The sequence below is a fragment of the Cetorhinus maximus genome, chromosome 18 (genome assembly GCF_964194155.1).
Source record: "Cetorhinus maximus chromosome 18, sCetMax3.hap1.1, whole genome shotgun sequence".
NCBI lineage: Eukaryota > Metazoa > Chordata > Chondrichthyes > Lamniformes > Cetorhinidae > Cetorhinus > Cetorhinus maximus.
Window position 1 is genome coordinate 24,490,771 of NC_135896.1, and position 11,879 is coordinate 24,502,649.

Genomic DNA, 11,879 nt, shown 5'->3' on the forward strand with positions numbered 1-11,879 from the left:
AGGCTGTTGAAAGTGCAAAAATAGATCGCTAAGTTTTCTTTCTAAGCTATACCAGATCATCTGTCAATCAAAACAGTCCAGGAACAAGTCTCTGTTTTTCTCAGTGAAAGCTGCAGACCAGTTTCTTCTTCAAATATAAAGCACTACAGATATTTAAATCATTTCAGATCATGTAGCTCTTTTCTCAATGAGGAAAGTATTCTAATGCATCTCAACACCTACACAATGCTGATCGATGTAATGGTCAACTTAACTGTACAGAACAGAGTCCTATAATCAATCGCTGCAGTAAAAACACATGTAACTTACAACACAGCATCTAACTTGAAACTGAAAGAACAGATTTTTTTTGTATTTCAAAACATGTCAATGAAAGAATTACAGGAGTGTTATGGTACAGCAGATGGTAAGTGCTGAGCTGCTCAATTCCCTGAAGGAAACTTGAAACAGCTGCCACAACTGTTTTTCAGCTTATATTTTTATTTTGATGTGTGTGCCTTGAATTCAGTAGTAATAAGACCACCGAGCCTTAGAGGTTTTTTTTTTTCAAAACTAAATTAAACATTTATTAATAAAAGAATCCCCTAATTAATCTAATTCACATCTCTGTTAAGGCAACAGTAAAACTAGATATATTTCAACAGACCCAGGCAAAGCACACAATACCCTGGACAGTGATATTCAGATTGAATTCTCTTAGCTTTGGCTCCTGTAGGCAGCAGCTTAGTACATAGGGGTTGAAGGCTTTTCACACTTGTTAGATCTTAGAATTCCTTCCTTACACATAGCCTTCTCTCCTTTATACATATTTTCCTCTTAGAATGCAAATTTCATTATTTCAATAGGTCTTTGGACTTTAGCTTTCTAGTAATAAACATCTTTCATAGTACCAATTTCATCAATAAGCTTTGGGAAAAATAAACACACTGTTTGACTTCTGGCTAAATGTAACATTTCACCCTCTCGCTTGAAATTCAAACTACCCTGGTTTACCTAAAAATGCAAATTTTTCTTTACACCTTACATTCTAAAACGTCACCCATGTTTACTTACTTAGCATTTCACACCTAGCTCCTCTTCCGATACATCAAAGCCTTCAGACCAGCTGTCTTTAATTCAATTAAGTCATGCCCCTCCAAATTACTGGAAACAGGATTGGAGGCGGGAATCCTGGAATCAGGTCCCTCCCAGCATTTTTAAAGGGCTCCTGAGTCAGCCCAACTCAGTGAAAATCCAACCATGGGTCTCAGATCTTTAAATGGTAAAGTGTGTGATCAACTTACAGAACGTGTTCATTTTTTTTGAGGGAGGAGGGATCAATTAAGCCGTACAACATTAATTGGCAATAAATCTTGTATGGTAAGATGGGTTCTCAAAGTGGCTAGCATTGAGCTTTTTAATGTAGATATTAAAATCAAAATTAATTTGTGATGAGGTATATTGAAGCCCCAAAAATATAATAATCTAAGTTGCTTGGCATTTGGAGCTCATTTTACTACTGAGGTAGTATCATGCCTTTTATTGTATTTTTTAATATTAGGTACCAAAAAGAGGATTTACATAATGGAGGAAGAGAGAACTTTAGAGAAGGTGCTCTCGACCGATTCCTGGGATGAAGAGATTAGTTTATGAAGAAAATTTGAACAGTCTGGGCCTATACCCGTGGAATTTAGAAGAATGAAAAGTGATCTTATTGAAACATATAAGATGCTGAGGGGACTTGACAGAGTGGATGCTGCAAGGATGTTTCCCCTGGTGGGGGAGACTAGAACTAGGGGATGTAGTTTAAAAATTGGGAGTTTCCCTTTTTAAAGATGGAGATAAGGAGAATTTTTTTCCCCCCAGAGGATCATTAGTCTGTGGATTTCTCTTCCCCAGAGAGCAGTGTAGGCTTGGTCATTGAATTTTTTCTAGGCTGAGTTAGATTTTTGATCAAAAAGTGAGTCAAGGGTTATGAGGGATGGACAGGAAAGTGGAGTTGAGGCCACAATCAGATCAGCCATGATCTTATTGAATGGTGGAGCAGTCTCAAGGGGCTGAATGGCCCACTCCTGCTCCTAGTTCTTGTGTACTTGTGGTGTTCTCCTTAGAGAAGAAAAGGCTGAGAGGTATTCAAAATCATGAAGGGTCTGGGCAGAGTAGATGGGAGAAACTGTTCCCATTGGAAGAAGAGTCGAGAACCAGAGGATGCTGACCTAAGGTAAATGGTAAAGGAACCAGAGGCAACATGAGGAAAATCTTTCTATGCAGTATGTGGTTAGGATCTGGAATGCACTGCCTGAGATTATGGTGCTGGCAGACTCAATTGTGGCTTTCAAAAAGGAATTGGATAATTATGTGAAAAGAGAAAATTTGCAGGGCTGAGGGGAAAAGGCCGGAAAGTGGACCTCCCTGTGAGAGCCACTATGGACATGATGGGCTGAATGGCCTCCTTCTGTGCTGTAACTGTTCTATGAAATTAAAAGATACATAATTCTGATGTAACCAGCATTGAAAATATTTCATTCCACCCCCCAACCCCCCAACGTCCCGCTCCATTTGAGACTTTTTGCTGAGGCCAGTGTCAGCTGTACCTCAGTTGGCAGCACTCTCACCTCTCAGTCACAGATTCAGGTTCAAATTCCGCTCCTGGACTTGAGCTCAGTAATCAAACCTGACAACCCAGTGCAGTGCTGAGGGAGTGCGGCACGGTCGGGGGTGCCATCTTTCTGATGAGATGTTCAGCCCGTGGCTCCATTTGCCGCCTCAGGTAGACATAAAAGATTGCATAGCAGTATTTGAGGAGAAGAGCAGGGGTGTTATATACTCTGGCATGGACAATATTTATCCTTCAACATCAACATCACAAAAACAGATTATTTGGTCATTATTAATTTGCTGTTTGTGGGAGTTTGCTTTCCACAGATTGGCTTCTGTGTTTCCTACATTGCAGCATTTACTACATTTCAAAAGTACCTAACTGGCTGAAAAGCAGTTTGAGCATCCTGTGGCCATGAAAAGCACTATATAAATGCAGCCTCCCTCTGCCTCCCACCCCACCATCCTTTAATATAAATGGGAATTTTAAAATTAGCCTCAGCTACCCACATCCCATTATATAAAGCTTCAATGAGAGATGAGCAGCCTTGCCATGCCACTTGCCATTTGTTCCTTGCTGGGCAATCTATTTTGGAAATGCTAAAATAACACCGACTCAGGGAAATGGACCAAATTCGTTTTCTCTATTGAGCGTTACCCTAAATGCAGTCTGGTTCTAAGTCTTTTAAAAGCATTAATAGGTATGTGAGAACTGAACAAGATGAAGGTTAGTTGTTGTTAGGTGTTAAAAGCAAGTGAACCAGCAGATGTATTAGACAGAAATCTACCTGACCGTTGAAAAGAATTTGTTTATTCATCAAATTAGCCTGTTTTATTCTTAGTCATGGCTCAATACAACTGGATGGTTCATTAAGTCTTCTCAGAAGACAGTTAAGAGGCAGCCGTATAAATAAAAGCAGAATACTGCAGATGCTGGAAATCTGAAACAAAAACAGAAAATGCTGGAAAAACTCAGCAGGTCTAACAGCACCTGTGGAGAGAAAAAACAGAGTTAACATTTCGAGTCCATATGACTTTTCTGAAGAAGAGCCATACGGACTCGAAATGTTAACTCTGTTTTTCTCTCCACAGATGCCTTTAGACCTGCTGAGTTTTTCCAGCCTTTACTGTTTTTGTTTAAAAGGCAATCATGTTTTTGAACATGTTAAATTTGGAGAGAAATCCTGTATTAACCAAGAACTCTTGTCTAAGATACCTTCCTCCTTTTTCTTTTACTTGAAATAATTATTGTAATACCCATTCTTACTATTTTTTGAAATTGAGATTTTAATGACGTCTCTGGATAGATAAGTCCAGCAGCAAGAAAATAAATGAATGCGGCCTCCCATATATCTTTAGAAAATCTAATTGGACATTTCTGGTTTTCTTTGTGCAGTAATGCTTTTTGAATATTGACCAGTGTATCTGTTCTTTGGTAGAACAAGCGCCTAATCCAGGAGTCTGTGCAAAAGATTGTGTCCATTGTCACAGAATCTGAGGAGCATGCAGCACAGATTCTAAACTCCCGAAGTCGTATCCGTGATCATGCCTGCTACCAAGCTGCAAACTATCACTTCAAAACTCGCTGCTTTAACTGGCACACACCACTGGTAAATATATAATTAGTTCATTTAAAAATTAGTTTTAAAAATGCTGCATGTTTGTTGGATCATGTTTTGCTTTGTAAGGGCACCAATCATGTTCTAGATTTGGAATTGCCAATGAAATGTGCCCACCAAAATTTCTGCTTGACGTTCTGCAGAAAGAGAATGAAGATTGCGTTTGTTACTAACTTATAAAGTGAAGATTAAGCAAGTTTTTTTTTTAGCTGCTGCAGAAGGATGGGTAGCACAGTTTAAATGCAAACTGGGAGAAACTTTTCTAATGTGTGTCTCCCAACTTCATCATTGTGCTGTGCAGTTCTATTGGCATCGCTCTGCACTTCAAACAAGAGGGATTTTCCTTGTCTGAGGCTGGGTACAGGGTGCTGGTTTGCTGTTTGGTCATGGGAGCACAGCAGAGTCTATTCTTGTCATTGTCTGCTATCCATGCCATCCAGGTTAGAAATCGGGAGCGAAGTAGGCAAGGACATTCTGACCCAACTCTCATCCTTTTCCCTAGCTTGCAGATTGTGAAGAATCTAGATGTGTATTGCTCATTTCTGAGGGATTGTAGAATTTCCCCTGTCACCTTATCTGAGATTAATCAACTCAACATGGATTACTGCTGCTAATTGTATAATAATCTTTGGAAATGCAGTTAACATTTGACAAAGATAACGTTGGGTTCAGAGGTGGTGACACACCCCACTCAATGTGCAACACAGCAAAAAACTGACCTTGGTTGAGGGACTGGACGACATCTTTTACCAGTGGAGCTGCACCCTTGCATGTTACTGTAATGAAGACCAATAGGAAATAATGGAAAAATGCTTCCATGATGTCAATCTTAATTGTGTAAAATGTAATCCAACAAACTGATCTTTGGCACAGTAACCATTGCTTAATTATCTCCATATAGAGACACGTATGGACTATCTGACTTCTGAATCACTGAAGTCTAGTGTAGCTGAAGAACATTTCATAATTGATTTATTGACGTGTTGTGAAAAGTTCATATGTCAAGGGGGGTTTTTGCATTTCATTTATAATGAGCGTGTTAAAATTAGACATTGAACCCTTAAACTGAAATTGCACTGAAACTTTGTTGTAACATAATTCCCAATGCATAGGTATTGGCAAAGGACTGCTAATGTCTATTTTTAATGTTGCTGTGTTTTTCTTTAGTATGAATATGCACTGAGACAACTTTATGCTTTAGTCAATCTTTGTGAAGAAGGTTTCTCAATAAAGAGGTAATGTTTATGTTATTTTGAATTTAACAACATATTGGTTGAGTGACAGTAGAAGTGTGCAAAACTCAGGGCTGAATTTTACGTGCCCCCAATTTTCCCCACTACCGACGTCAGGATGACTGGTCTATAATTCCCTGTTTTCTCTCTACCTCCCTTTTTAAATAGTGGGGTTACATTAGCTACCCTCCAAGTGTAGGAACTGTTCCAGAGTCCATAGAATCTCGGAAGATGACGACCAATGCATCCACTATTTCCAGGGCCACTTCCTTAAGTACTCTGAGATGTAGATTATCAGGCCCTGGGGATTTATCGGCCTTCAATCCCATCAATTTCTCCAACACCATTTCCCTACTAATACTGATTTCTTTCAGTTCCTCCCTCTCACTAAACCCTGTGTTCCCCAACATTTCTGGTATGTTATTTGTGCCCTCCTTTGTGAAGACAGAACCAAAGTATGTATTTAGTTGGTCAGCCATTTCTTCGCTCCCCATTATAAATTCCCCTGTTTCAGACTGTAAGGGGCCTACGTTTGTCTTCACCAATCTTTTTCTCTTCACATACCTATAGAAACTTCTACAGTCAGTTTTTATGTTCCCTGCAAGGTTACTCTCATACTCTATTTTCCCCTTCTTAATCAATCCCTTGGTGCTCCTTTGCTGAATTCTAAAGTGCTCCCAATCCTCAGGTCTGTTGTGTTTTCTGACCAATTTGTATGCCTTTTCCTTGGATCTAATACTATCTCTAATTTCCCTTTTTGGCCACCTTTCCTATTTTGCTTTTGGGCCAGACAGGAATAAACAATTGTTGCAGTTCACCCATGCGCTCTTTGAACGTTTGCCATTGCCTATCCACCGTCATCCCTTTAAGTAATGTTTCCCAATCCGTCATAGCCAACTCGTGTCTCATACCATCAGAGCTTCCTTTATTAAGATTCAGGACCCTGGTCTCAGAATCAACTATGTCACTCTCCATCTTGATGAAGAATTCTATCATATTATGGTCGCTCATCCCCAAGGGGCCTCGCACAACTAGATTGCCAATTATTCCTTTCTCATTACACAATACCCAGTCTAGGATGGCCTGTTCTCTAGTTGGTTCCTCAACGTATTGGTCCAGAAAACCACCCCGTATAGACTCCAGGAATTCCTCCTCTACGGAATTGTTACTAATTTGATTTGCCCAATCTATATGCAGATTAAAGTCACCCATAATTACAGATGTTCCTTTATTGCATGTGTCTCTAATTTCCTGTTTAATGCCATTCCCAACATCATCACTACAGTTTGGGGGTCTATATACAACTCCCACTAATGTTTTTTGCCCCTTAGTATTTCTCAGCTCTACCCATACAGATTCCACATCGTCGGAGCTAATATCTTCCCTCATTATTGCGTTAATTTCCTCTTTAACCAGCAATGCAACTCCACCACCTTTTCCTTTTTGTCTGACCTTCCTAAACACTGAATACCCCTGGATGTTCAGTTCCCATCCCTGGTCACCCTGCAGCCATGTCTCCGTAATCCCGAGTATATCATACCTGTTTACATCTATTTGCGCGGTTAATTCATCCACTTTATTGTGAATGCTCCTTGCATTAAGGCACAAAGCCTTTAGACTTGTCTTTTTAACATTACTTGTCCTGTTCCCACTATTTTTCACTGAGGCCCTGTTTGATTCTTGCCTTTGATTTCTCTGCCCACCACTTTTCTTATTCCCCTCTCTGTCTTTTGTTCTTGTCCTTGATTCCCCCTCCTCTGACTCCTTGCATAGGTTCCCATCCTCCTGCCATTTTAGTTTAAACCCTCCCCAACCGCTCTAGCAAATATTCCCCCTAGGACATCAGTCTCAGTCCTGCCCAGGTGTAACCTGTCCAGTCTGTACTGGTCCCACCTCCCCCAGAACCGGTCCCAATGTCCCAGGAATCTGAAACCCTCCCTTTCACACCATCTCTTCAGCCATGTATTCATCTGATATGTCCTGCTATTTCTACTCTGACTGGCACGTGGCACCGGTAGTAATCCTGAGATCACTACCTTTTGAAGTCCTACTTTTCAACTTACTTCCTAACTCCCTATATTCTGCTTTTAGGACCTCATCCCATTTTTTACCTATGTCATTTGTACCAATGTGTACCGCGACTACTGGCTGTTCACCCTCCCCCTTTAGAATGTCCTGTAGCCACTCTGAGACATCCTTGACCCTAGCACCAGGGAGGCAACATACCATCCTGGAGTCTTGTTTGCGGCCACAGAAACGCCTGTCTATTCCCCTTACAATTGAATTTCCTGTAACTATTGCATTCCCACACTTATTACTCCTCCCCTGTGCAGCAGAGCCAACCATGGTGCAACGAATTTGGCTGTTGCTGCTTTCCCCTAAGAGGCCATTCCCCCCAACAGTATCCAAAGTGGTGTATCTGTTTTGCAGGAGAATAGCCACAGGAGATTCCTGCACTGTCTGCCTAGTCCTCTTGTTCTGCCTGGTGGTCACCCATTCCCTCGCTGCCTGTGGACTCTCGGCCTGCGGAGTGACTACCTCTCTACACGTGCTATCCACGATACTCTCCGCCTCGCAGATGCTCCACAGTGTCTGCAGCCGCCGCTCTAGCTCCGAAACTTGGGCTTCCAGGAGCTGCAGCTGGAGACACTGCCCACACATATGCTGGTCCCGGGCACTGGAAATGTTCCCGGCTTCCCACATAGAGCAGGAGGAGCACACCATGGCTTTGAGCTCTCCTGCCATGACTTACCCCTTTAAATTAAATTAAACCTTTTGGAAGATACTTAATATCAATTACTCTAAGGCCCTTCTGCCCTGCTCCTCGTTGTTACAGAATATAACCCTTACAATGAACCACAAAATAAGACTTTAAAAACTATAAGCGATAAAAGTAGTAAATACTTGCCCAACTGTACTCACAGGATCACCTCATTCCCTCCTCACCGAACTCCTTCAGTCACCTCTGCTCTCCCAGCTCCTTTTCAACTCCTGACTCCTCTCACGCTTCCACGAGAAGCACGGGTGGGGAGGTGCCCTTTGCCAATCGTGGGGCGGCTCCCCCAAGACCGAAGCCCCCCCTCCTTACTACCTATTCTTTCTCTCTGAAACCAACATCTCCCCCCCCCCCCTCCCCCACCCCTCCACTGCCCCTCTCCCTAACTTACCTCTTACCTCCTCTGGGGATCTTAGGCCTTGGGCTCCTCTCTCCAGCTGCAGTCCTGGCAGCTGCCACTGATGCCTTCCTGGCACTGCCGGGACTGGCAGCTCATTAATCAGCTCCGCAGCACTTTGTTGCTGCAGGGCCGGCCGATGTGGAGCCGGTTGGCTTCACGGTGACGCGGTTTCCGGCGGGGCATGCTGTCGCCATCCCACCCCGCCCAACCTCCACTCATATTATTCCACCCTCTGTCTCCATTACACCTGTAATGAACATTAAACAGAGCATTGATTTAATATAAAACAATAACAATAAAAGGATAGGACTAGAGATAAACTTGTAATCCTTATGATGACCAGCACCAACTGAAGGGGAGGAGTGGCATCATGTGAGCATTTTGTAGTACCTTTTTATGAGGACTTCTCCATTCTCCCCACCCCCAGCAGTAATTTGAATTCAGTTCAGTAGAAGTAGACCTTGGTATCTTTTATCGATGATCGAGCAATAATTTGTATTTCAAAGTGAATATGTAGATCATCTGAATAACCCATCTTATCTCCTTTTCAGCATCCTTCAAGCTATGGATAAAGTCTGCCTACTGAAGAGTTAAGAAGGACTGGACCATATGTTTAGAAAAGTTCCTGCCTTATCTCACTTGGGACTTCAGGGATTGCAATTAATTGAACAAACCATGTTTGAATTCTATTTAATTTGCTGTGAAAAGAATTTCTCTTCTCTGCACCCCTCCCTCGATTTTTTTGACTCTTCAATACTAATGGATTGTCATTTCAAATATATTGATTTTTAGAACCAGTTCAGTATAACTTTTTTTTTGAATCGTCTGCTCAAGTTGCCTTACTAACGCAGAGTTATTCTTTCTGTGTAATATGCACTTTCTAACTGCAGAGATTTATTTTCCTTGAGTGTAATCAGTGTGCAAGTTAATTATAAAGGACTGGGGTAAGAGGAAATCACTAATTATCGCACTTCTGTCACCATAAGCAAGATGTTCAATTAAAAAATAAACAAATGTGTAAAAACAAGAATTCTACCTTCTCTATTTACTTAAAACGTATATAGCTCTAGGTGAAATCTAGAACTTTCAGGAGTAAATTTAAGTGAAATGTTACAACTCTTGGTAGTGTCTTCCATCTAGCACTGTCTCAGTCTATTTAATATACTATCTTCCAATAGAAAATACATTTCTAACATCTCAAAATAGTGGAAGGGGAAGAACTTCTTGAAGTAGCTGAAGGTGCTTGAGGAAACTGCTCTGAGGAACTGCCGCAGTGAACCTGAACAGTGATATTAGCCTTCAACCAGGGCTATATTTTTTATATGTTAAATATAATTTCAGCCACTTAGAGGTTTCTCCTAACCTCCATTTTGCTAAGGCTCCTAAAGTCCTTTCTTAGTCAAATGCTGCTTTGAAGGGGCAGAAAGAACTCACATCTGGGTATTTCCAGCATTTTCTTGTTTTTATTTTTGAAAAAAGTCAGCTATTGCTGACTGGGAGGTCTTGTGGGCCATTGGGTAGTGTCCCTTCCTCAACCAGAAGCTCTGGGTTCAAGTCCCATCCCAGGATTTAATGACCAAGAAGGGTGTGTTCATAACACGACCAAACAGGTTTAGTATCAATCTGCAAATCCTTCCAATACGTGCCAATGTCAGGCAGAAAGAGTGGGAGAGAGAGATAAAAGCAAAAAACTGCGGATGGTGGAAATCCAAAACAAAAACAGAAACAGAAATACCTGAAAAAACTCAGCAGGTCTGGCAGGATCGGTGGAGGAGAGCACAGTTGACGTTTCGAGTCCTCATGACCCTTCAACAGAACTGGTCCGCCGATGCTGCCAGACCTGCTGAGTTTTTCCAGGTATTTCTGTTTCTGTTTTTGTGTGAGAGTGGGAGAGAGTCCCGATCAGCCATGCAATGGAAGAAAGTTGGGAGCCTCTATCCATAGCTGCAGACTACAACATGCATGTAAAAAGTGCATGTTGCCACAGCAACTCTGAGGTCTCTGAGTGAACTGTAACTCACCACCACTGCTGATTGCTGTCTTGTCATCCCCACGTGAAAAGCTCATGAGTGAGGATGTCAGGTGAGAATACAGTTGTCCTAGGTTGTGATGCCTTTCATGGACTGTTGACACTTAGGAATTTCGACTTCACAAGAGGCTGAAGATGGACAGCAGCAGCTCAGCTCAATGCAAGAAAATCTGGTGGAGCGTGTAGCAGGTGGTCAGTGTACTACTGACAGTTCTGTACCCTGGTCAAAGTTGATTTTCTGCCCAACTGCCTATGAAAAAGAACCACTTGGGTGAGGCACTAAAGACATGGTGGCACCTCTGGAACACCAGCAAAAATTGAATTTCAAAAGAAGGGAAACCTGGAATGTAAAAACCTAGTTCAGCTTTGATTCTCTCTTAATACAGTACTTTGAAGCCCTGAGCCATCTCTGAACTATTCCCAATATATAGATCCCAAACTATAGATTTTCTAAATGTCAGCACATCAATGATTTTTTCCAGGGTTTGAGGGTTGTTTGTTTTATTTATGTCTTTTGACATTTTTCTGGTACTTAATAGTTCCAGAGTGACTGTAAACTTTCAGTGAATTGCTGTTAATTGTATTCTCATCCCCTTCATTCTTTGCTAACAGGCGTCTGTTTACTATGTAGGCACATTTTATATTTCCTGTTCCAAAGTTTGCCTCTGAACCAGATTAAAAAATATATACCCTGAGGGCCGAAACTTTCATAGCTGTGAAGAGAATAAGGAGGCTAGTCCCATTGTGCACTGTGTAGATTTAAGAAGAGAGATTACTGCAGATGGTATTGAATATACAGTAATTGAGAGAGGTTTATGATTTACTAAGCATTTACTTAGGATCTACAATTCGGTTTTGTAATGCTGAAATAATAACATGTTAATGGATAAATAATGTTATGTCAATAAAGAAATTTGAATTTCAAGAGTGGATTTATTATACCTCAAATACAAAAAAGAAAGCTAAAAATGTGAAACTCTTAACTTTTATTCAGTTGCCTTCTTCCTATTCCTGCCCTATTATTTTTCCAGACTTCATAATTTTTCCATCTTTTCTTTCAACTCTCTGCATAGAACTCTCTCTCTCTATGCACCTTATTTGTTCATTCTCTGTCTATCTCCATTTTTGGAACATAGTAGTTGGATTTGAATTGTCTGAGAAGCAACTACAAAGACCATTCCCCCACCCCCAGCCTATCATATGCACTTGAGATGGACATGACATCCATGTTTGCCTACAGATGGGG

The 11,879-nt window shown here is 41.3% G+C and overlaps 1 protein-coding gene across 6 annotated transcripts in view; it reads left to right on the forward strand.

Moving 5' to 3' along the window:
- Positions 1 to 11,558, forward strand: part of lgmn (legumain) — a 60,063-nt gene extending 48,505 nt beyond the window's left edge. For 4 of the 6 annotated variants that reach the window (XM_078562215.1, XM_078562217.1, XM_078562216.1 and 1 more), the window contains 3 exons: positions 4,017 to 4,187; positions 5,364 to 5,431; positions 9,156 to 11,558. In XM_078562215.1, the coding sequence (XP_078418341.1) occupies positions 4,017 to 4,187; positions 5,364 to 5,431; positions 9,156 to 9,198 (282 nt within the window). In that variant the 3' untranslated portion in view covers positions 9,199 to 11,558. Of the gene's footprint in view, positions 1 to 1,540; positions 2,341 to 4,016; positions 4,188 to 5,363; positions 5,432 to 9,155 lie in introns of those variants that run through there. The other 2 variants (XM_078562220.1, XM_078562218.1) reach the window with 1 other exon arrangement.
- The last annotated feature ends 321 nt before the right edge of the window (positions 11,559 to 11,879 follow it).